The 20,481-nt window shown below is 32.8% G+C and overlaps 3 protein-coding genes across 4 annotated transcripts in view; 2 read left to right on the forward strand and 1 right to left on the reverse strand.

The window, feature by feature from the left end:
* The first annotated feature begins 3,100 nt into the window (after positions 1–3,100).
* Positions 3,101–6,796, forward strand: LOC123693116 (intraflagellar transport protein 74 homolog). The gene is made up of 10 exons (XM_045638079.1): positions 3,101–3,216; positions 3,624–3,861; positions 4,142–4,338; positions 4,441–4,617; positions 4,706–4,831; positions 4,915–5,016; positions 5,098–5,403; positions 5,655–5,769; positions 6,158–6,267; positions 6,460–6,796. The coding sequence occupies exons 1-10, from the start codon at positions 3,103–3,105 to the stop codon at positions 6,667–6,669; spliced, it is 1,695 nt and encodes a 564-aa protein (XP_045494035.1). The 5' UTR covers positions 3,101–3,102; the 3' UTR covers positions 6,670–6,796.
* A 32-nt stretch (positions 6,797–6,828) lies between these two features.
* On the reverse strand, positions 6,829–16,947 carry LOC123694348 (leucine-rich PPR motif-containing protein, mitochondrial). The gene is made up of 16 exons (XM_045639761.1): positions 16,747–16,947; positions 16,322–16,666; positions 15,896–16,052; positions 15,243–15,352; positions 14,607–14,838; positions 13,885–14,091; positions 13,470–13,683; positions 12,862–13,074; positions 12,219–12,439; positions 11,543–11,716; positions 11,132–11,290; positions 10,507–10,721; positions 9,349–9,522; positions 8,694–8,916; positions 8,100–8,322; positions 6,829–7,162 (listed from the first exon to the last, which is right to left on the reverse strand). The coding sequence occupies exons 1-16, from the start codon at positions 16,869–16,871 to the stop codon at positions 6,984–6,986; spliced, it is 3,171 nt and encodes a 1,056-aa protein (XP_045495717.1). The 5' UTR covers positions 16,872–16,947; the 3' UTR covers positions 6,829–6,983.
* A 2,035-nt stretch (positions 16,948–18,982) lies between these two features.
* Positions 18,983–20,481, forward strand: part of LOC123705664 (ADP-ribosylation factor 6) — a 38,387-nt gene continuing 36,888 nt past the window's right edge. For both annotated transcript variants that reach the window (XM_045654585.1, XM_045654595.1), the window contains exon 1: positions 18,983–19,133. The gene's annotated coding sequence lies outside the window, so the exon portion shown is untranslated. The remainder of the gene's footprint in view (positions 19,134–20,481) is intronic.

Genomic DNA, 20,481 nt, shown 5'->3' on the forward strand with positions numbered 1-20,481 from the left:
AATCAATTTGGAACCCATTCCAAAACTAATCAACACGCTATTATTTATATTTTTTACTTCGAACGATATCAATGATGTTTTCTAAGTAACTAATAAGACTACAAAAAATTGACCTATACTACATTTATTAGCATCGTTTGTAGGTAAAATAGGCTGAAAAAAAGTAAGGTTTTTTTAAAGCGGGTTCCAGCGTGACGGAGCTCCACCGAGGCTCTCAAGACTGTTTTGTTTTCACGTAACAATTTCGTCAACTGATTGAATCCTGTGTCATATTGCAGTTCTGAACTGTTAACAAATAAAATGAACGGTAAACATAGTATTATCAAAAACGTTAAATATACGTTATTTTTAACGTCCATTGTTAGTAATTATGTTAAACACTTGATGGTGTATTAGTTTAAAATACATATATAATTCCGTGCTTTATATATGTATTGTATACAAATACAAATTAATTAAAAACCGTAAATATTTATTTTGTCGTAGATAATAATTAAATTTTAAGAATGTTATCACTAGGAATGTATATAAAATATATCAATATTTATTACATATTTTATGCCTACCGAATTCTATGCATTTTGCAAGTGTTGTCGTCAAGTCTACCTAGATATAAGAAAATTGGTATCTAATAAATTTTTCAAGTGATAAAATGTTGTTTTTCTTTTCCTTTTTTTCAATAAAATCCTTAATCTTTATGGCATCTTAGTTGACCTCACTACAATGTCCGTGCATAATTAGAATTTTAAGTACATAGCATACAATAATAATAAATAATTATTATTTGAAATTAAACTTTCGGTATATAGAGGAGGTAAGTGTGTACTTTTAGGAACATTTTTTTCAGTTTCAGTTTGAATTTGATGCGTTATCGAGGCGAGGCTTTTGTACTGGGAGAAATGAAAATGATAATACAAAAAAATAGTGATAATTGGCCCAGGAAAATATTGTAGGCACTCCCTACGAATTTGAGTAGGTAGTATTCGTGCTCGCCCAACTCCTCTTATTTCATGCAAGACATTGTTTCGATGTCTTCTTCAAATTTCAATCAACACTTGTTTATTTGCTACAAAGTGTAAAACGACGCATTTATCGTCATATGACAAAAGCATAAAAAATAAATAAATATTCGATTGTTGGATAGTTCTGAAATTTTCGTAGAATAGTGTTTAATTTTCATCGTAATGCTGATTATTGCAATGATTACGTCAATACCTAGCTGTAATATTTTACTTATTTGTAAGTTGCGATTAAGGAAGGAGTTTTTTAAACTATCGCTAGGTACATTCAAATAATATGTTATCAATGATTATACAGCAAGTTTCAAACGCTTCTTCGTATAATGTCATTCTCATATTATAATGAAAAAGCAACTATATCTATCAATACCAATCAAAAGAGCAATTTAACAGGTACCTAGACATTTTTGCCTGTATAAAAATATGCAGCCTCGCCATATAGTAGGCACCTCACGAGAATCCAGAGGCGGCACTGTATATTCTACAACACAGTTCTACAAGCTACGGCCAACTCTCTGTAACTTAGTTACTCTGTGTCCGTAACCATGGCAACGTATAAACAACAAAGCTTTTGCGCGTGAACGCGACTGTTCATATTATTTTAATTAGTAATTAGTGTGATAAAAAGCTATGGATTTTTCCGAAGGCAGTGAACGTAGCGGGGTACGGCGACCGGACGCGCCTCGGCCTGTGTCCAGACGAGGGTTTAGGGAATATACTAATAGTGGATCTGTTGTTTCGAGGTAATAATAAATATATGAATTATACATCGCATTCTTAGGAGTTATTATTAGTCTAATAGTAAATATGTACTCGTAAAAATATAATGGACTTAGATAGGAACTTCTACCTACTCCAGTGTTCTAACAAATAATCTTATATCTACCAATAATAATACATTGTGATTTATATCATACATATAAATCACAATGTATTTATTATTATATACATTATACATTTTTTAAGTATATTACTTTACAGATCGTTAGGTAGGTACTTGAAATATCTACCTAGGTATTTACTTTATATGACGAACAATTTCAAGTATGTATTAATATAGTACGGAAACAGCTAATCTTTTTTGTTGCGTTTTTTAAACTAAGTTAGGTAAATACCAAGTTTAAATCCATACTATAATATTATAAATTCGAAAGTAACTCTGTCTGTCTGTCACGTCTCAATCACGCCTAAACTACTGAGCCAATTTGCATGAAATTTGGTATAGAGATATTTTGATACCCGAAAAAGGACATACAGGCTACTTTTTACCCCGGGAAATAGGATAGGTTTTATCCCCGAAAATCCACGGGAACGTGAACTATACGGGTTTTTCTTTGACTGCGCGGGCGAATCTGCGGGTGGAAAGCTAGTAAACTTATAAGTGATAAGAAAATAATGCAAGATACACGTACAAATACCACTAACAATAATTTATTACCTAAGAAATAACCTGCCTCAAATTTTTTGTTTGAATCTGGAAGTTATTCAATTACTTATAGCATTAGGTATGTACCGACTCTTATTTCCTATGTGGAGATAGCTAAAAACAGGTAAAATACATGCCTACGTCACACAGGAATTAAAAAAAATGTAAGTAGCTTTGCATTCAAATAATTCTCAAATAGTTGTTGGTGTGTATCCATTAAGAAATGTAGGTAGATACAAGTACCTAATGCAAACGTAAACAAAACTAATAAACTAGCATTTTAAAGGTCAAATATCTTCAAAATCGATCGCTAAATTATTAATTTTTCAATTACAACCAAAGTTTTTTTAACCGACTTCAAAAAAAGGAGGAGGTCATCAATTCGGCCGGTACATATATTTTTTTTAAATAATAGTTTTTCGAATTAAAAGATCTGCTGTCATTGCTTTCCTTGTCGGGTTACCTGGAAGAGATGGCTCTGTAGCCATAAGGTCGCCCATTGTGCAATTTAGGTATGTGTATTGTGTATTCTATTTTATGTAATGTCTGTAATTTGGTGTGTACAATAAAGTTCTCATTCATTCATTCAAGATCTTGCTATAATGTAGACAGTAAAGTCAATTGGTATTATTATCTATTATAAGCCGGAGTGGTACAATGCGTCCTACGTCCGCGTACCGCGGTGGTACCGCTCGGCTCTCAACAGCGGGCTTCGGGCCGGCGCCGCCCACCGCCAGCAGACAGCCCACCGCGCTGACGGGCATCTCTATGGTAAGTATACTATATAAGAATGTTTTAGGAATTTTTAAATTTTGTACAAATCGGGATCAGATATCTAACACTTGTTAGTTCTGTTGCCTAAATTCTATGGGTTTTTTGGTCAGATGTAAGCAGCATCGAATTTAATAGAGTTATGAATAACGAATTAATAGAAAAGGCTTTTATTTTTTAATTTAGTTCTCATGTTTTAATCCTGTTACCAACCAATAAATTAAAGGTGCTGGTATTATTAATATTTTACGTTTCTACGTCATAAATGTGGGCTAAATTTCATTGTAATCGGTTATATCGGTAGTAGTATTTGTGTGAAAGAGTAGGTAACAATCACACACACACACACACCCATCCCCACAAACTTTCGCATTTATAATATTATTATTAGTAGGATTACATTCCAGATCGACAGACCAATAACGCAACAAGGCATATCGGGTCTACGTACAGGCACCGCTAGAGGGTTCCGCACCCGCCAACTCCAAGACAAGCGATACTGGGAGGAACTAATGCATGTAAAGGTGCGAGAGATGAAAGCAGAGATAGCGAGATTGTCTGAGCGGGCAGAGGCGGGGGAACGAGAGAGGTCTGCTAAGAAACATTATGAGAAGAGGGTGCGCGAATTGGCTAAGGAATTGACAGGTATATGGTTATTATATTACCTAGGTAACCTACCGTGTTACCTAGTTTGATATGAGAACTAAAATAAAGTTGGATTTAACGGTATAGGGGAACAAAACTAAATATTCCATTTTAAAACATGCAAAGAATTCGATCGAACTTCGTTAAAAAGATTATATACCTACAGCAAGAACCATCGTCCAGCATCTTTGCTGGTTCATGATTCATGAGATAGTTTATATTGTGTAAATCATAAAATTAGGATGATAAGTATATAGTATTTATACAATTATTATTTTAGATTTGCAAGGACGACTAGCCGATTACAACACAGCAATAAGAATTGCAAATGGTGAAACAACTAAACAATCAGTCGAAGAGCAAACAAAAAAACTCGAAAGAAACAATAAAAAATTACAGGAGGAAGTTGAATTGGTCTTTTTAGAAAAACAGAGAAAGGAAAATCAACTGAGACAACTGCGAGAACAAATGGACAAGGTAAGAAAAATAATTATTTTTCTAAATGAATTCATTTAAATTAATATTTGGTTGATTAATTCATTTAAATTAATATTTGGTAATCATGTTAAAATGTTTCAGGAGCAATCTGCACTGTCACAAATTTTAACAGAAATGACCCAAGAGCAGAAAGATCAATACAACGAATTAAATTCTGCAGCTTTTGCGTTGAGAGAGGAAGTAGAACAAGCAAGATCGCAAATAGACCATTTGAGCAAAGAAAAGGAAGAGTTTTACAAGGAAATATCTTCATCTCAGGTAAAATGAAATAAATATAATACTTAAAAAAATACAAGGTTTAAATTTAATTCCATCTTTTATACTTATTCCCTTATTTTTATTTCAGTTAAAAATGCATCTCCTGGAGTTACACAAACGATTAGCAGCTGCTGAAGAGAAACGTGATAATTTGAAGAATGAAATTAATAATCGTCTTGACCCACAAGAAGAACGCGAAAAATTGCTATTACAAGTAAAATATACAGAATTTATTTAAAATATTTTCTTTATCATTAAAATATTAATACTAAATACTAAACGGATGAACAATTTTAGGTACGTGAAGATAACGCTGCTATAGCATCTCTAGACAACAATGCGGCCAGTCTGAAGCAACAAATAAAAAAAGTGCAAGAATTGATTGAACAAGCAGAACAAGTACACAAACAAACAATAATTTATTCATACTTATATTATTTATTCATACTATAAAGATAATAAGCGATTTAATTTTTGTAGGATTTGGAGGAAGGAAATTCGGAAAGACACCAAAAGTACCGAGAACTTAAAAAGAGGGAAGAAACTATGGATGCGTTTCTAACAACATACGAAGAAAACGTTAAAAAAGAAAAGGAGAAAATAGAACAATTAGAGAAGGATATAGTTTTCGCGTTAGAACATAGTAGTTCTAATATAGATTTGGATCTAAGCGAGATAGATAATCTTAAACAGAAAGACGGTTACACGTCCACTTATGATGACAGTAAGAAAACTATTGAAATGCTTACTAAGGATTATGAAAGATTTCAAGCTAATTTAAAAAAGGTAAAATATGTTGTTAAAATTAAGTATACGTATGAATGTTCCCTTTGATCTTGGTTTTATAAAACAATACTTAGGTTTTACATTTAAATAATTTTTACAGTTTAATCTTGCAATATACTGATTTGACGCAATCAATTAAAATCAGAGTATAGAGAATCTAGTATTATAAGAATAAGTGGTATTTCATCAAATAAAATAGGCTAAACATACTAACATCAGTCAGTAGTAATAAAAAATATGTATAATCACAGGCTGAGGCGACACGTGAGCGTCTTGCTACAGAACTGCAAACATTGCCAGAAAAAACACAGGTGATGAAGGAAGAGCTTGTCACTTTGTCGGATTTAGAGAAACTGAGAGATGAAGGTAAGTTAATACTCAAAAAGAAAAAACTTTAGGGTAAGAAATACTAAATTCAAATTCAAATTCAAATTTCATTTATTTACAAGAATGTAGTTACAAAAAAGATGTTATTACAATATTAAGGCCCTTATACATTCTACCCACTATTTGGGTGTGCAAATATTATTTAAATGGAAATAAGTTAAGTAAATTACACTACACCAACACTACACAAATTCTTCGCGTCACTAAAATCAATTACAACGTCACGTAAATTGATTAACATCTTTCTATAGGTAGTTGCACTAAATATAAAAATGGAGTATTTTAATTTTGTAGTAAAAATTACTTCTTCTATCTCAATTGAATATGGCTATTGGCTACATAGAACACATAATAATAATTGTTACAGGTGAAGAACAAAAGAAAGCCTTGGAGAGTGAGTTAAGTCAATTGAAAGAAAAATTAGCGCCTACAGAGAGCGCTGTTGTCGAAGCATCTAACAAATTAAAGAAATTGCAAGTAAGTATTGTACAATTTCAAAGCATTAAAAGTAAATATGAAATAGGATATTATTAAAGAATAACATAATAAAGAAAGCCTCTCATCTGATAATTCATTTTTCGGATTGTTTAATCTCAATTATTATCATTTATTCCTTATTAATTATTTATTGGTTTACGTAATAATATTCACGATACATTTAATTTACAGGCAAGTCTTGATGGAAACGAAATGTACGCAAAACTGAACAATTTAGAGGAACAATTAGCGCAACTAGAAAACAGAAAGACTATATTAGAAGAGGATATTGCATCTATTACGCTGAAAGCTGATTATGAACCTTTGAAGAAGGAGGCTATGGGCGAACTAGCTATGTTAAATAAAAAGATTATTGCAGATTTGAATAATAAATCTTTTTGAATTTACTTAAACTGCGTACCATTATATTATTCGTTATAATTATTAATTGTATTGGAAGAACTTAATTATTTTACGTTAGTAGTGTTAAGTTGTTTTACTATGATAATATGTAATTTTATTATGTATCTGTTTATGGAGAAAAAATAAAAGAACTTGAAATATTTTCAATTTTTTATTTCACTTATTTACACTAGAATTTAAAAACCTAATACTTACAGAACACTTTTAATTACACAATATAATATTAAGAATTATAAATAATATCACAGATACTACTCTAGTAATTTTTCTAACTTTCCTTACATTGTTATCTCTTATACTGCCGCTGATTTTGCCTGTTTATCCAACAGCGCTAATAATTCGGGGGGTAATGTTTTATTGTTAGCTTTGCAAAGGGAACAGAGGTTGCGTACAAACTTCTGTGAAGGAATCACTTCTGCTTCTTGCATGCGAGTCCATAGTGAAAGTGCCTTGTCACATTCGTCATCTCTTTCTGAAATGTTATAAAAATAACATTGAATAAAAGTGATTTTTACTTTCCATCTGAGTTACCACATTTTTATGAAAAGACGAAAAGAAAAAAACAGAAATCGACAATAATATGGCATAATATTTTGTAATATTTTAATTTCGCAACGAGCGTGGTAAAAGTAGGACCGTTTTTATACAAATAGATGGAAATTCATAGTATAATAACTCCTCCTCAGCACTAAATCCATACTAATATTATAAATGCGAAAGTAACTCTGTCTGTCTGACTGTTACTCAATCACGCTCTGACTACTGAACCAATTTGCATGAAATTTTGTATAGAGATATTTTGATACCCGAGAAAGGACATAGGATAGGTTTTATCCCGGAAATCCCACGGGAACGGAAACTATGCGGGTTTTTCTTTGATTGCGCGGGCGATGCCGCGGGTGGAAAGCTAGTAAACTATGAATTTACGGTCTATAACTATTTGAACTACGGTCAAATTTGCACTTGGCTTATACATCTCACACGTGTCGCACGCCTCTAGAACATTCCACGATCGCGTCCAACGCGTCTATTTTCTTTTCAACTATGAACCCGTCGCAGCAACATATAATTTGTGCAACTGTTATCTAACAAATGTTTACCACAAGCTAAATGGCTGGCTTGACTGGCCGGTTGGCTTGGTTGGTAGTGGCCCTGCCTTCCAAGCCAGAGGTTGTGGGTTCGATCCCCACCCGGGGCAAATATTTGTGTGATGAACATATGTTTGCTCTGTGTCTGGGTGTTAATTATCTATATAAGTATTTATTTAAAATTAAACATATATGTATGTTTATCAGCCATCTGGTTTCCATAACACAAGCGAAAGCTTAGTATGGGATCAGATCGTGCCGTGTGTCAAAATTTTTCCGAAATATTTATTTATTTATTTATTTTAAATAAGCAATACTCACGATAAACATCCAACATAAGGCTGTATATCTCAGCGGTGTCCACGTGTCTCACGCCTCTAGAACATTCTGCGATCGCATCCAACGCATCTAGTTTCTTATCGTCGGCGAATCTTTCACAGTGACGTAGTAGGGCTTCCGGGTGGAAACGGAATGAAGGGTCGAGGAATAATTTGCGTAGAGTCTTCTTGTAGCCCACGTCGGCGAGCGCCGCTATGAGGGTTAGCTACAGATAGAATAAAAAATAAGTATGAAAAATAAATATGGAAAGACATTACAAATGTTTTGTTAGCCAGAAGCTCATATTATATTATATAAACTATTTTGTAGGATATTTCTTATACTTATGTATCTAATTGATTATATTACCGAATTATTTGTGTTCATTTGTTATTTTATAAAATTAATGACATTCCAATTTAAACACTATCTATGCAAAATACACTAGAAATAAATTGTGTAAGTATTAACACATTTTCACATCTTGATCAATTATTGTGCACATGATAATATAAAACAACAAACATAATATCCCATTTTAAATCACTATTCACTTATAACATTTATACTCTGTATTAAATAAATAAAAAAACAAACCTGCACATCACTAGCGCCATGCACTTTCTTGCACGTGTTCAGTATAGTCTGGACCATCTTATTGTAGCTCCCATTCGACTTTTCACTAACAAGGAAGAAATCCTCCGACTTCCCCTCCCCCATGTGACGTAGTATTGTAACTAGCAGTTCATGTTTTAACGGCGTCTTGTTGTATTTGTTCGCTAGACGGACGAATTCGTTGACCGCTTCTTGATGGTTGTTACTGTATAAAAGGGATACATTTAAATACAGGGATGATTGAAAGATAAATGATTCGAAATAGGATACGATAAGATTTTTAATTATTGTTAGATATCATATGAGTAGTAAGTTGGCTTAATGATAAGCTAATAAACAAATTCGGCTTGACTTTGATATAGTCAGACATGGTTAATAAAATTATAATTTTTGTAATTCACGGGGTGATTTCGATACATTGAGCATGTTTTAAAAACACCATAACAGCAAAGATCAAACATTCTACCGTAACAAAGAATCGTGCGAAGCAATAACATTAATTACAAAAAAAAAAACCTATACAATAGTCAATTGATAACCTCACTCAGTGGAGTACATCATTCGTAATTTTGCAGAAAAAAACGTGTTACAATATTAAGGACCCAAACCAATACCAATACCCCAAAAAGCCACTAACCTCTTCAGCCACGCCCTCACCACGGGCCCCAGCACCACGTTGCCCGGCTTGCAGTACCCCAAACTGAGCAGCAGCTCCAGTGCGGTGCGCGCGTGTGCGGGACTGCCGCGTGCCGCTACTGCGTCCAGGAAACGCCAGCAGTTCATTGATATGCTTTGCCCGCCGGTTACGCGACTGGAAAATTGAGACAAAATATAAAAAATACGAGTTTGTAAGAATATGTGGATGTATGCTACTTTTGCTTAAACAGCTGTTAAGTGTTGTATAAAATTTGATACAGAAATTGATAGTCTGAATAAGCACGTAAGCTTACCCGAGTATTCATCACAATACGAAGAGTATTTACGATAAAGTCTTACAGTCTTGACAATAAAATAAAAACGACGTGTGGCATTCGGAGACTGCCGCGGCAATGCTATTGCATGCTATGCCTTCAAGCCACACCTCCGCCCGTCGGAGTGGGGAGCGTGAGGTTTTTTCGTTACGGAATTTCTCGATTCGGTCCCCGCGCTCAAAGCCCGCGATAGAAGCTATGCTTAAGAAGTCAAATTTCGACAATCACACCACCAATGCCTAGAATTCCATCATACATTTGATCCAACACAAGTTTTTTTTGCAAATATTATACTCAAGTTTTTTTTTTTTTTTGCATAGATTATACAGAATAAACACGATTTCTTGTAAATAAAAACACCGCGATTTTCTTTCATCACAACAACAGCTATCTGAAACACTTCCACAGAATACATAATAGTAGCTAAACGCTACAGAACGGACACTCTCCACCTCCCGCCAAAATTAAACACTTACCTCACCCCGCACGATCAGCCTGAAAATGGTCCGTATTTGTCTGCAAGGACGATACGCAACGAAGATTGACAACATTAATCAAATTGACTTAAAGTACCTAATTTTATTATTTTGGATTTGTGATTATCGTTTTTCGTAGAAAATGGTTAGATATTGTGCTGTTTACGGATGTATTTCATCAGAAAAACGCGAATTTTTTTTACGCTAGTCACAAATGTGCCAACCATAAAGCGTCAACACACACATTTGCAGTCTCTACAGTGTGACTGTCAAAACGATAATTTTGTATGGAGTGTCCGGGGTGTGACACTTCTATTAAAATTCTTTTGTATGATCCGCATAACTTACCGTTTCTTAGACTGTTCCTTGATCAAGTTAAAAGCTTGTTCGATCTTATTCCTATACACCATGAGCGTCGCAAAGTCGATCACTTTGTACTCATCCAACACGAAGTTAGGTGTGGATTTGGTTAAATCCGCGAGAGTTAGCTCGGCCAGGTCTAGTTCGCCCATTTTGACGTGTAAATCGAATATGGCCGCTTTCATACCGGCTGAAAGGAATACCTGGAATTACAATAATTAATTAAGTTAAAATGGGTAATTTTGATGAAAAACTATAGTTCTTATTTCAGTAAAATTTAGATTTTTCTCTACATTTTGTCTCTTAAATCTTGCAATCAAATGCTTAATAAGTGATTTAAAAATTCATAAAAATATTTTTTTTTTATCTACACTAATATTATAAAGAAGAAAACTTTTTTTGTTTGTTTGATTGTAATGAACAGGGTCATAAACTACTGGACCGATTTTAAAAATTCTTTCACGATTCGAAAGCTACATTATCCACGAGTAATATAGGCTATAATTATAGTATCACGCTAAGACCAACAGGAGCGGAGCCACGCGGGTGAAACCGCGCGGCACAGCTAGTATTTTATTTATGTTAGTTCGTATAATTTAATAATAATACATACCCCTTCCTTCTGACACTTATCAGCGATTTCCCGTGCGGCGGTTAAATTACCCTCCCTACAGTACTGCTGCAATAGTTTCCGCAAAACGCCCCGTGTGTTCATGCCCTTAGCCTCTAGTTCGTTCAAGTGCGCTCGCAGCGAACCTTCGTTCATACGTTTCTGTGTGAAAATTATTAAATCTAAAACCATTTCTGAACGATGATCTAGTTAATAGATTTTCTTCAGTATTCTACTTAAAACATATTTTTAAATTTATTATTTGAAAATTTAGTAAAAGTTACACTTATTGTTAATGATTGAAGAAAAAAAATCATTGAAAACAAAAAATTATATTGCATATAAATTAATAATTTTCTATAGAATTTATTCATTTATGCATTTTGAATATTTATTTTAGCAAAAAAGACATACCGGATGCTGCATAGCATTCTGCACCATCATATCTTCCTCGTCAACTAATCTTTCGTCCGTTATATTTATAAGAATTTCCTTTAACGCCTCAGCATTTTTATAACCTTCTGGCATGTTCGATATGCAGAAATCTGATGCCGCTGTTGATATTCTCACGTCTGTAGACGATAATGCCTGCGCAAGCGTAAATAAATTATTAATAAGAATTTTTTCCAGACAGTAATTTGGAAACGAATGACGCATCCTGCTAAATAAAATCCAAAACCTGAATTTAGATTTGTGAACAGAGTTTTTTCTTGTGAAAGGTGAAATCATGTTAATTCTAATTCATAATTGATATAAATTTATAAATATAAATTTATAAAGAATAGAAATAATTCGATCACGAGGCGGGACTCGAACCCGCATCCTTTCGCGCCATTCCAGGGCGGATGCCTCACCAACTCAGCCACTCGTGACCCGCCTGAGCAATCGAATTTATTCTTAATTTAATTTATTCGAATTTATTCATAATTGATTTTAGCCGCAATGAATTCCAGATATTATCTGCTTAATACAATGTAACATAGTCGTAGAATTTTGACTATAATTATGGCAGTTGGTGGGTTTTGGCCGGTAATACATTTTGACTGACATAATATACAAAAATTACGGTAAATTCTTAAAACAGTCTCACCGTCGCAATTTGAAACACATCATTGATATCATCCTTGATCCGTCTACTCTTCATAAACTGGCATAAGAACCTCCCAACCCAATCCTTGTTCTTATCCAAAGCTCTATTTGACATATCCTCTAATATATGAATGGTTGATTTTAAATCGGAACTCATTAGATAAGATTTGTGAAGGGGTTTTATGATACGCTCTGCATCTACTTTGCCTAGGAATAATTCACCTGAAAGATATTAAATAGGTTAGTAATGCTGATTTGTAGTTTTTATTGTTTATAGTTTGTAGGTACATGGTAAAAATATGATGACAGATTTTATGTTTGAATCTTGCCAAAGAAGTTTCACTTCTGACACGTATGCTCCGCACACACACTTTTTTTTTAAATCACTGTTTTTATTGGAAAAGCTTTTAATGATTTATTACAGGCAATTTAATTTAGAATACATCAGTCTAGTTATTTGAAATACTAAGTGATATAATTTCAATGAAAATAGAGAATCACTGTAATAATATAGGTCATATGGTCAATGCAGCATTATTACAATACAACATATAAAGAAAATTTTCATTTTTTTTTTTCTCATTTTTATATTATGCGTGAAAAGACAATTAAAAATAAACTAAATTTATTGTAATATCACATACATATTTCGCTAGCAGCCCTCGTCTGTCCGGTACTAAGCAATGTCTCCATCATAGGTGTAAGCACAACGCCCACCGATAGACCCGTGTCCACGAATTTCTTCATTAAATTCTGCGGTGAAGTGAAACTGACAAATGGCAGAGCGTATTCCTTTATCGTCTCGTAGTCTGGTTTGACGTCCATGGTCACCATTGTTGATATTGTGTTCATTATACCTGTTGGTAAGGAGAGAAAATTAACTTTCTCTTAAATTTCTAATTGAAATTACTCGCATGGATTATCAGCATAATCTGTAAGGTATGTAGTGTCTACTAGACACTATGTAGTTGATGTACAACTTAAATTTTAATAACGAAATAGGTATAGAAGTTTATTATACAAAACTAAAATAAGTAAGTAAATTGCAGCTATCCTAAGTAAATAGTACATTTGTTTGTGGCTATAGAATAAGCACATCATAAGGAATTAAATATACGATAGAAATCTGACGCCTTATTTATATGGAATGGCATATTATGAGCTACTAAATTATAAAAACAGTGATCTGTTACACAAATCGACTAATACACAAAAAAAGCTAAAACTTTCGCAAAGTAAATTAAAAACATACCTTTCTCTCCATATGTCTTAGAAGAGTGTACTAAAATAGGCCAAAAGTAATGTGGGCGGACGGGCATGCCTAATATTTTCATTCTTGTAAACATATCCAAAGCCAGGGGCACTTTGCCCAACTGTAGGGCACATTCTGAGGCATTTTGCAGTGCTAAAGGATTTCTACCGGATGACATGAGCTCTTGCGTAATTAGGGCTATTACATTTGAAGGCTAAAATTATGTACAATTTATTAGACTACAATTATTTTATTTCACTTAAATTAAAAATACATAGTATGTTTTTTGTATCACTTTAGAAATTGTCTAAATTAAAGACCAGAGACCTAGAACTACAAAAAGACTTCATTATCCATAAAGGTCTTGACATATTCAAGACGAAAAGAAAGGGAAATATATCAAAAACAAACTAACCATTGACGCTTTAACACAATCCCGAACTAAGCTCCTCCCATGCAAGCCCTGATCATCTTTTGGCCCAAATGATGGTAACGGCAGACACTTGTATATCTCCAACGCTACGAGTGGATGGTTTTGAAACACTAGCTGCGTACATACACTCTGCATGTATGCTGATATGGACGGTGTTTTTAATATTTCTTCTGGTAGATATTTTAATACCTGAAACATAAGTATTTCTACATGAAATCGCTTCAATGTTGATATTTGAAAATGACTTACTGCCCTATTGTTATCTTTTTACTGCATTGATATATCGATATATAACACATTATTTAAATCTATACCAATATTTTAAAGCTGAAGAGTCTGTTTGTTTTAACGCACTAATCTCAGAAACTACTGGTACGATTTGTAAAACTATTTCGGTGTTAGATAGCCCATTTATCGAGGAAGGCTATAGGCTGTATATCATCATGCTATACCATTAAACTGGGGCACAGCTAATTGGATATATTTGTTCTATATTGACGAGATGAGATACTGTTTTTTTTTTGGCAATTTCTATTTAGCAAATAGCAGGAAGTGAGCTGATATTATTTAATAAATTGTATATAATAAATATGTCTTCATTTTAATTAATACATACTATATTACACTTCTATTTTGGCTCAAGTACTCAAATCACTATCAAATAACATAACATGATAATATGTATATTTTGTATTACAACCTACTTTTGGTACTAATTCATAATTCTCAACCGCAGCTAATGTCTTTACAACATCCATAATGTGAAATTCTTCAAAAACAAATCCTTGATCGAGAGCATTTCTAAATTGTTCTATGACTAAGTTATTTTTCTTATTCCAAGCATAAGCTTTAATTAGTGCTGTATATGTATCCACTGTTTTTGGTATTTTCAATGAACTCATCATTGTTAACACCTCTTGTATGCCATCTAGCTTCCTGAAAGAAATGAAAGTATTTAAGTATGCCTTCACAATAATCAAATATTTTGAATTTATAAATAACTTCAAATAATAGATAATTTCTCTTCTCACAAAATATAAAATACAAATTCTGATCAGTACAAATTCTAATTTCTATTCTATGAGATAGATTTCAATCCCATGTAGTAGTTAAGTAGTAAAATCAGTTATTTTATTAAGAGCTACATTCTTTAACAATACTATTGAATACTAATAAATTGCTACAAAGTTATCTATTCATTCAAACAGCTTCATATCTAGTTTAAATTTAATTAACCTATTGACCACTGAGCGGCCCAATGAGACCACGACACAATAGATTTTCTATTGTGTCTGTGATTCCGGGGGCTGAGGGATTAAATCATAATAATATGCACTTACCCAGCTTTGCCATGACAAATTATGAGTGAATTGAAAATGTTCTCATTGGTTGATAAACCTAAAGTTTTCATATTGGACAGCACTTCTGTTGTCTGGTTAATGTTTCCAACCTGAAACATATTTTATTTATTGATTTGGAAATTTAATGTACTACAACTAGTTAAAAATATTTACAAGTATACAAATATTAATGAATTAAAAAAACAATTAATAACTGTATTAAATTGTAAGCTAATTTACCACTTAGCTGTTGAAAGATATACAACTTAAAGTTTCAGAGCTTGACCGTCGGTCCTGACGATACGCATCAACAATTGTATGACTATGACACTAATGCGCATGACAATACGCGTGCGTATGGTCGGTCTAGCTATGAAAGGTTTTATGAATTTCCATACATATGACAAGCGCGACTGACGTACTCACTGACGGTCGGTCTAGCTCTGCAACCAGTCTAACAAATAATATGTGTTTAAAAATTTATACACTTGATACACAATACATTTTATATATATACGTATATTAAACCTTCGCACGTCCTACGCACGTTATTCGCGCGTAACTAAATCTGTATTTTATAGTAGGACGCGTGAGAGATTAAACATTTCATATAATTGTATAAACAAATAATTGAAAAAAATATTTAAACATACCTCACTCAAAGCTTTTAGAAGAAGCTCAAATGTTGTATCGTTTGGTTTAACAGGATTCATTTCATTAATAAATGTGCTCGCTACTATTGTTCTGTTATTAGCTATATATACTCTTAATAATTCATTATAGTGATCAACTTCAAATCTTGCATGAGAGCTGAAATCATAATGTCATATTTTATTGACACATCTATATGTAAATGTATAAAAAATCAATTGCTGTTTAACAGTACCACTATAACTTGAGAACAGATAATTACCGATTTATCTAATTTTGGTTTTGAAATGTGTAGTCCAGGGAAGGTTTAAGGATAGAAAACAAAAAATAAGCAACAAGTGATTGAAAGTTCACCAAGTCATCTATTGATAAAATACAAATTGAAAAATTTAACACTCAAAGACAATTGACAATGACAGCATTTTTACCTGATAGTGTTCCAAACTTCCTTAACTAAAGCCATTCTAGTAGCTGGTGTTTCATCTGGAAGAAGTTCTGAACAACAACGAATCAGAAGCAATTGTTGTTTTTTGCTTGAAAAATTTAACTCCTTAACTTTATCAATTACTCTCATCAAGTCATTTTTATACACTCTATTCTTTTGATATATATCAGCTGATAAACCAGCTATTAACTTTTCCAACAAATCTTCAGAATTTAAAGAATATTTTTCAATTCGTTTGGCATCCTTAGGTAAGCTCCCATCATGTAATATTTTGTTTGAGTCTAAAGTTTTTTCAATATTACGCCTGCTACGTTCTATTCGCAGTAACCTGAATAAAGTAAATAATATTTAAAGCATAGCAAATACGTAATATGGTTCAATAATATAAGAAATACAACAAATTATAACCTTTTTTGAACATTGTTGCAACAACAATATAGGGGTTCCGATACTTTTCTATTCAAAAGAGTTTTGCTATACAAAACTGCTCTAGCAGTATTTGTAAATTGTATACAATGACGGCTTAACATCATAAATTAATTTATTTATCACAAAAATTTTTAAAATCGCAAAATTCAAATCGTGATTGCCGTAATGTCACTTAAATATGTCATAAGCACGTCATATTATCATGATATTATCACCACACTGACACTTGACGCCGTCATAAATGTGTCAAGCATAGACAACAGAATAAGAAGAAGAAATTTTTATAGGTGATTTTATTTTTAACATGATGCGCTTCGCAGTTTCACCCGCGTGGCTCCGCTCCTATTGCTCTTAGCGTGATGTTAAATAGCCACTAGAACTAACACAATATAGCCTATAGCTTTCCTCGGTAAATGGGCTATCTAACACCGAAATATTTTTTCAAATAGGACCAGTAGTTCCTGAGATTAGCGCGTTCAAACAAACAAACAAACGTCAAACAATCTCTTCAGGTTTATAATATTAAGTACTAGCTGCTCCGCGTGGTTTCACCCCAGTGGCTCCACTCCTGTTGGTCGTAGCGTGATGTTAGATAGCCTTTAGCCTTCCTCGATAAATGAGCTATTTATCACCGAAAGAATTTTTCAAATCGGACCAGTAGTTCCCGAGATTAGCGCGTTCAAACAAACAAACTCTTCAAATCCAATGCTTATTAATTATTGATTTTGAAAATCATTAGACAAAACGCAGAAATAATTATAAGAGAATAATAATAAGGGCTTCAAATTTAATTAAATATTGACCTTAACTTTGACCGAATAAGTCTAGACTAGGACTAGGTATGTATTTTTATTTTTTGAATAGCCCATGTAACGGTTTCGTCCGAAAATGATGTATCCATTCGTCCATCCATCTATCCATTCAGCCCGTATAAGTCGCCTGTTGGACGTAGACCTCCCTAATAATGTGCCACAGTTTCCAATCTTTGGCTTGGCTCAACCATCTACGACTAGCTGACAAATGTTTAACGCGTTTCATTAAAGAAACGAATCATAAATGGCAGCGCTTATCATTCCCTCTCCCTTGCACACGGCCTTACGGTATGCAAAAAAATAGGGTAAAGTAAAATCACTAAAAACTAAAAAGTATTTGATTTTCCGTTTTCCATAGCCACTTTAGTAGTTCTAATCATAAATTTACAACGACGATTATATATTTGTGACAGTAAATAATATTTTATTGGAATTTGACATATGTATTAATATTATGTTCTTTGGGAAAAGTTGTTAACTTTTATTTATATTTTTAACATTACGAGTATTATGGGGATTTTGTTGCAATTTGTATACGTAAATATGATAATTCATATAAATACATAAATACAATATTATCAAAACAGTTTGTCTATAAACAGTTTAAAATAATTGATAAAATAATTATACATTTACTTACGTTATTTTTATTTTCTTTTTTGCTGACCCTACCATAATAATATGTCAATATCAGCTTTGACCACCACTTAAGATTCGTTTCTTGAAACGTGTGATGAAACGCGATAAAAATCTAATTTATTTAATAAATTCTAAAAAAAACGACATAATATGGCACTCGGGGACTGCCGCGGTAAAGCTATTGCATGCTATGCCTTCAAGCCACACCTCCGCCCGTCGGAGTGGGGAGCGTGAGGTTTTTTCGTTACGGAATTTCTCGATATGGTCCCCGCGCTCAAGGCCCGCGATAGAAGCTATGCAATAGCTTAAAAATAAAAATAAAAATGTGTGCGTGTACACTAGTACACACGGAAGAAGTCAAACTTCTTTATGACCTTATTTTTCAAAAACTAATTTAATAAATGCAACTTTATAGAAATACGTCGAATCACGCGTGGTAAGGATAAGAAAAAGATGGCGCGTACCGGAAAAATGTTACACTAAATGTTTTCCAACCCCGTTTTATGACACTTTTATTTACCGTGTTTTCCAATTATTACAGCACTAGAGCGCATTATGCGGCATAATGCTTAACGTTGAATGTTTCAACTACAGCAACGCTTCGCACAATCGAGCACTCATAAAAGTAATTCGCGTGATGCGTGCAATCGATGCCAACTCAGTGACAGAAATACAGAATTTTAATTTTTCGCCTTTAAATATTTTTATAACTTCTTGTCTATAAACCAACAAACTGTTCCGTTTCCTCTTTAGTCTGTTCTGTGTATTCTGTGCATAGAGTAGATTAATGTTCTGTATGATGTGTCTGTGAATCAGTGTAGTTATGTCTGTATGACTGTGATTGTCAATTGTGGATGTGGAATGTTTTGTGTTGTGAGTGAATGGTAGTTAAATTTGTTAAAATCTTGTCATGTGGTAAGTTTATATAATTTTATTCTATTAAACGTATTTCTCACAAATCAGTAAATTTATATTTCGAATAAGATGATTAAATTTTAAGTATTTTGACGCTTGACCATCCGGCCGTTATTTGACCGCCATCGTCTCGCTGGCTGATAATGCGAGAGGCTTCACCTTTGATTTCAGGTGACATTACTACTGAAATCACAATTTTTATGTTAGCTTCCAAAGCGGTGAATATCGTTGTTGAAAATATGGTAACCTCTTTGAATCACGCAGCCTTAAACATGTTTCTATGGTATGCGTTTCCCTGTTACCGCCTCTGTTCAGTACCGATGAATCATAACGTTTAAATTTTTGTATTTTTTATTTCTCGTAATTCCTCTGCAGGTATTTAAAGTTTTTTTCTTTACCAATTTAAACAAATATTTAAAAATTGAATGATATACATTTGGTACAAAGTTGTGACAATAATCATCTTATCCTGTTATTACATCCAAACAATTTAAGATGGTGATGTCATTATATTGTTTTCCTAGAGTAAATGGAACAAACATTAAAACAATTGGCCTATCAACTTTATTGCAATAAGTAGGTGGATATGACCTATATGTTCCAAATTGCTTAAGGTCAGAATGTTATAAATTGACACTAATTTATCTTATTGGGTTCTTGTTTATGCAGTGCATTGTAACTTTAAAGTTTAAACATAATATGTTCTGTAAATACCTGCTATTTGAGATGCATTAAAGTTGAATATTAGGAATATGAACTTTCTTAATTTATTATTACATATTTATTATTGTCACTTTGAAAACTTTTGATGTGACAACTTTGTCTTAAAAGCTATGAAAATTTTGTTTCACATTACATTTTAAAGCTTTTATTACTATTTTTTGCTTACAAACTAACATAAACAATTTACTAGCATTGAATGCCTTCTTACCTTTTTGTAAGGATAAACAGTGTTTAGTTTTCCGATTCTATCAATCTCCAGGCAAAAGTCATGTTTATCGGTTAGTTTCAAAAGAAGTACAAACTTTCACAGTGTTAATATTAGTTAGCATTATAGGTACATATATTTTTTTTTACATAAGACTAGATAATCTGATAATTTAAATAACATAATCAAATTTTGAGTGCATGATGATTAAGTAGGTACTAATTTTTTATTCATATCATTACCTGTCATGCGTTACATAATTTGTAATGTAGTAGTTAATTATGATTTAGTAGTTTATAAAATTCATTATCACATTCATTTTAACCCTTCTAATGGCTTAAACTGATTAAAAGGGCCCATTACAATGCTATGTTATCACTGTTATTAGATTCTATTTTAAGTAAGTTAAAAAAGAATTAG

Source organism: Colias croceus, chromosome 1, assembly GCF_905220415.1.
Source record: "Colias croceus chromosome 1, ilColCroc2.1".
Lineage (NCBI taxonomy): Eukaryota > Metazoa > Arthropoda > Insecta > Lepidoptera > Pieridae > Colias > Colias croceus.

Coding starts and splice junctions, on each gene's coding strand:
- LOC123693116 (XM_045638079.1), top strand. CDS start 3,103: ATGCGTCCTACGTCCGCGTACCGCGGTGGTACCGCTCGGCTCTCAACA. Junction 3,217..3,623: donor CGCTGACGGGCATCTCTATG/GTAAGTATACTA, acceptor ATTACATTCCAG/ATCGACAGACCAATAACGCA. Junction 5,404..5,654: donor TTCAAGCTAATTTAAAAAAG/GTAAAATATGTT, acceptor GTATAATCACAG/GCTGAGGCGACACGTGAGCG.
- LOC123694348 (XM_045639761.1), bottom strand. CDS start 16,871: ATGATGTTAAGCCGTCATTGTATACAATTTACAAATACTGCTAGAGCA. Junction 16,053..16,321: donor GAAGTTTGGAACACTATCAG/GTAAAAATGCTG, acceptor TTATGATTTCAG/CTCTCATGCAAGATTTGAAG. Junction 14,092..14,606: donor ATTATGAATTAGTACCAAAA/GTAGGTTGTAAT, acceptor CTTATGTTTCAG/GTATTAAAATATCTACCAGA.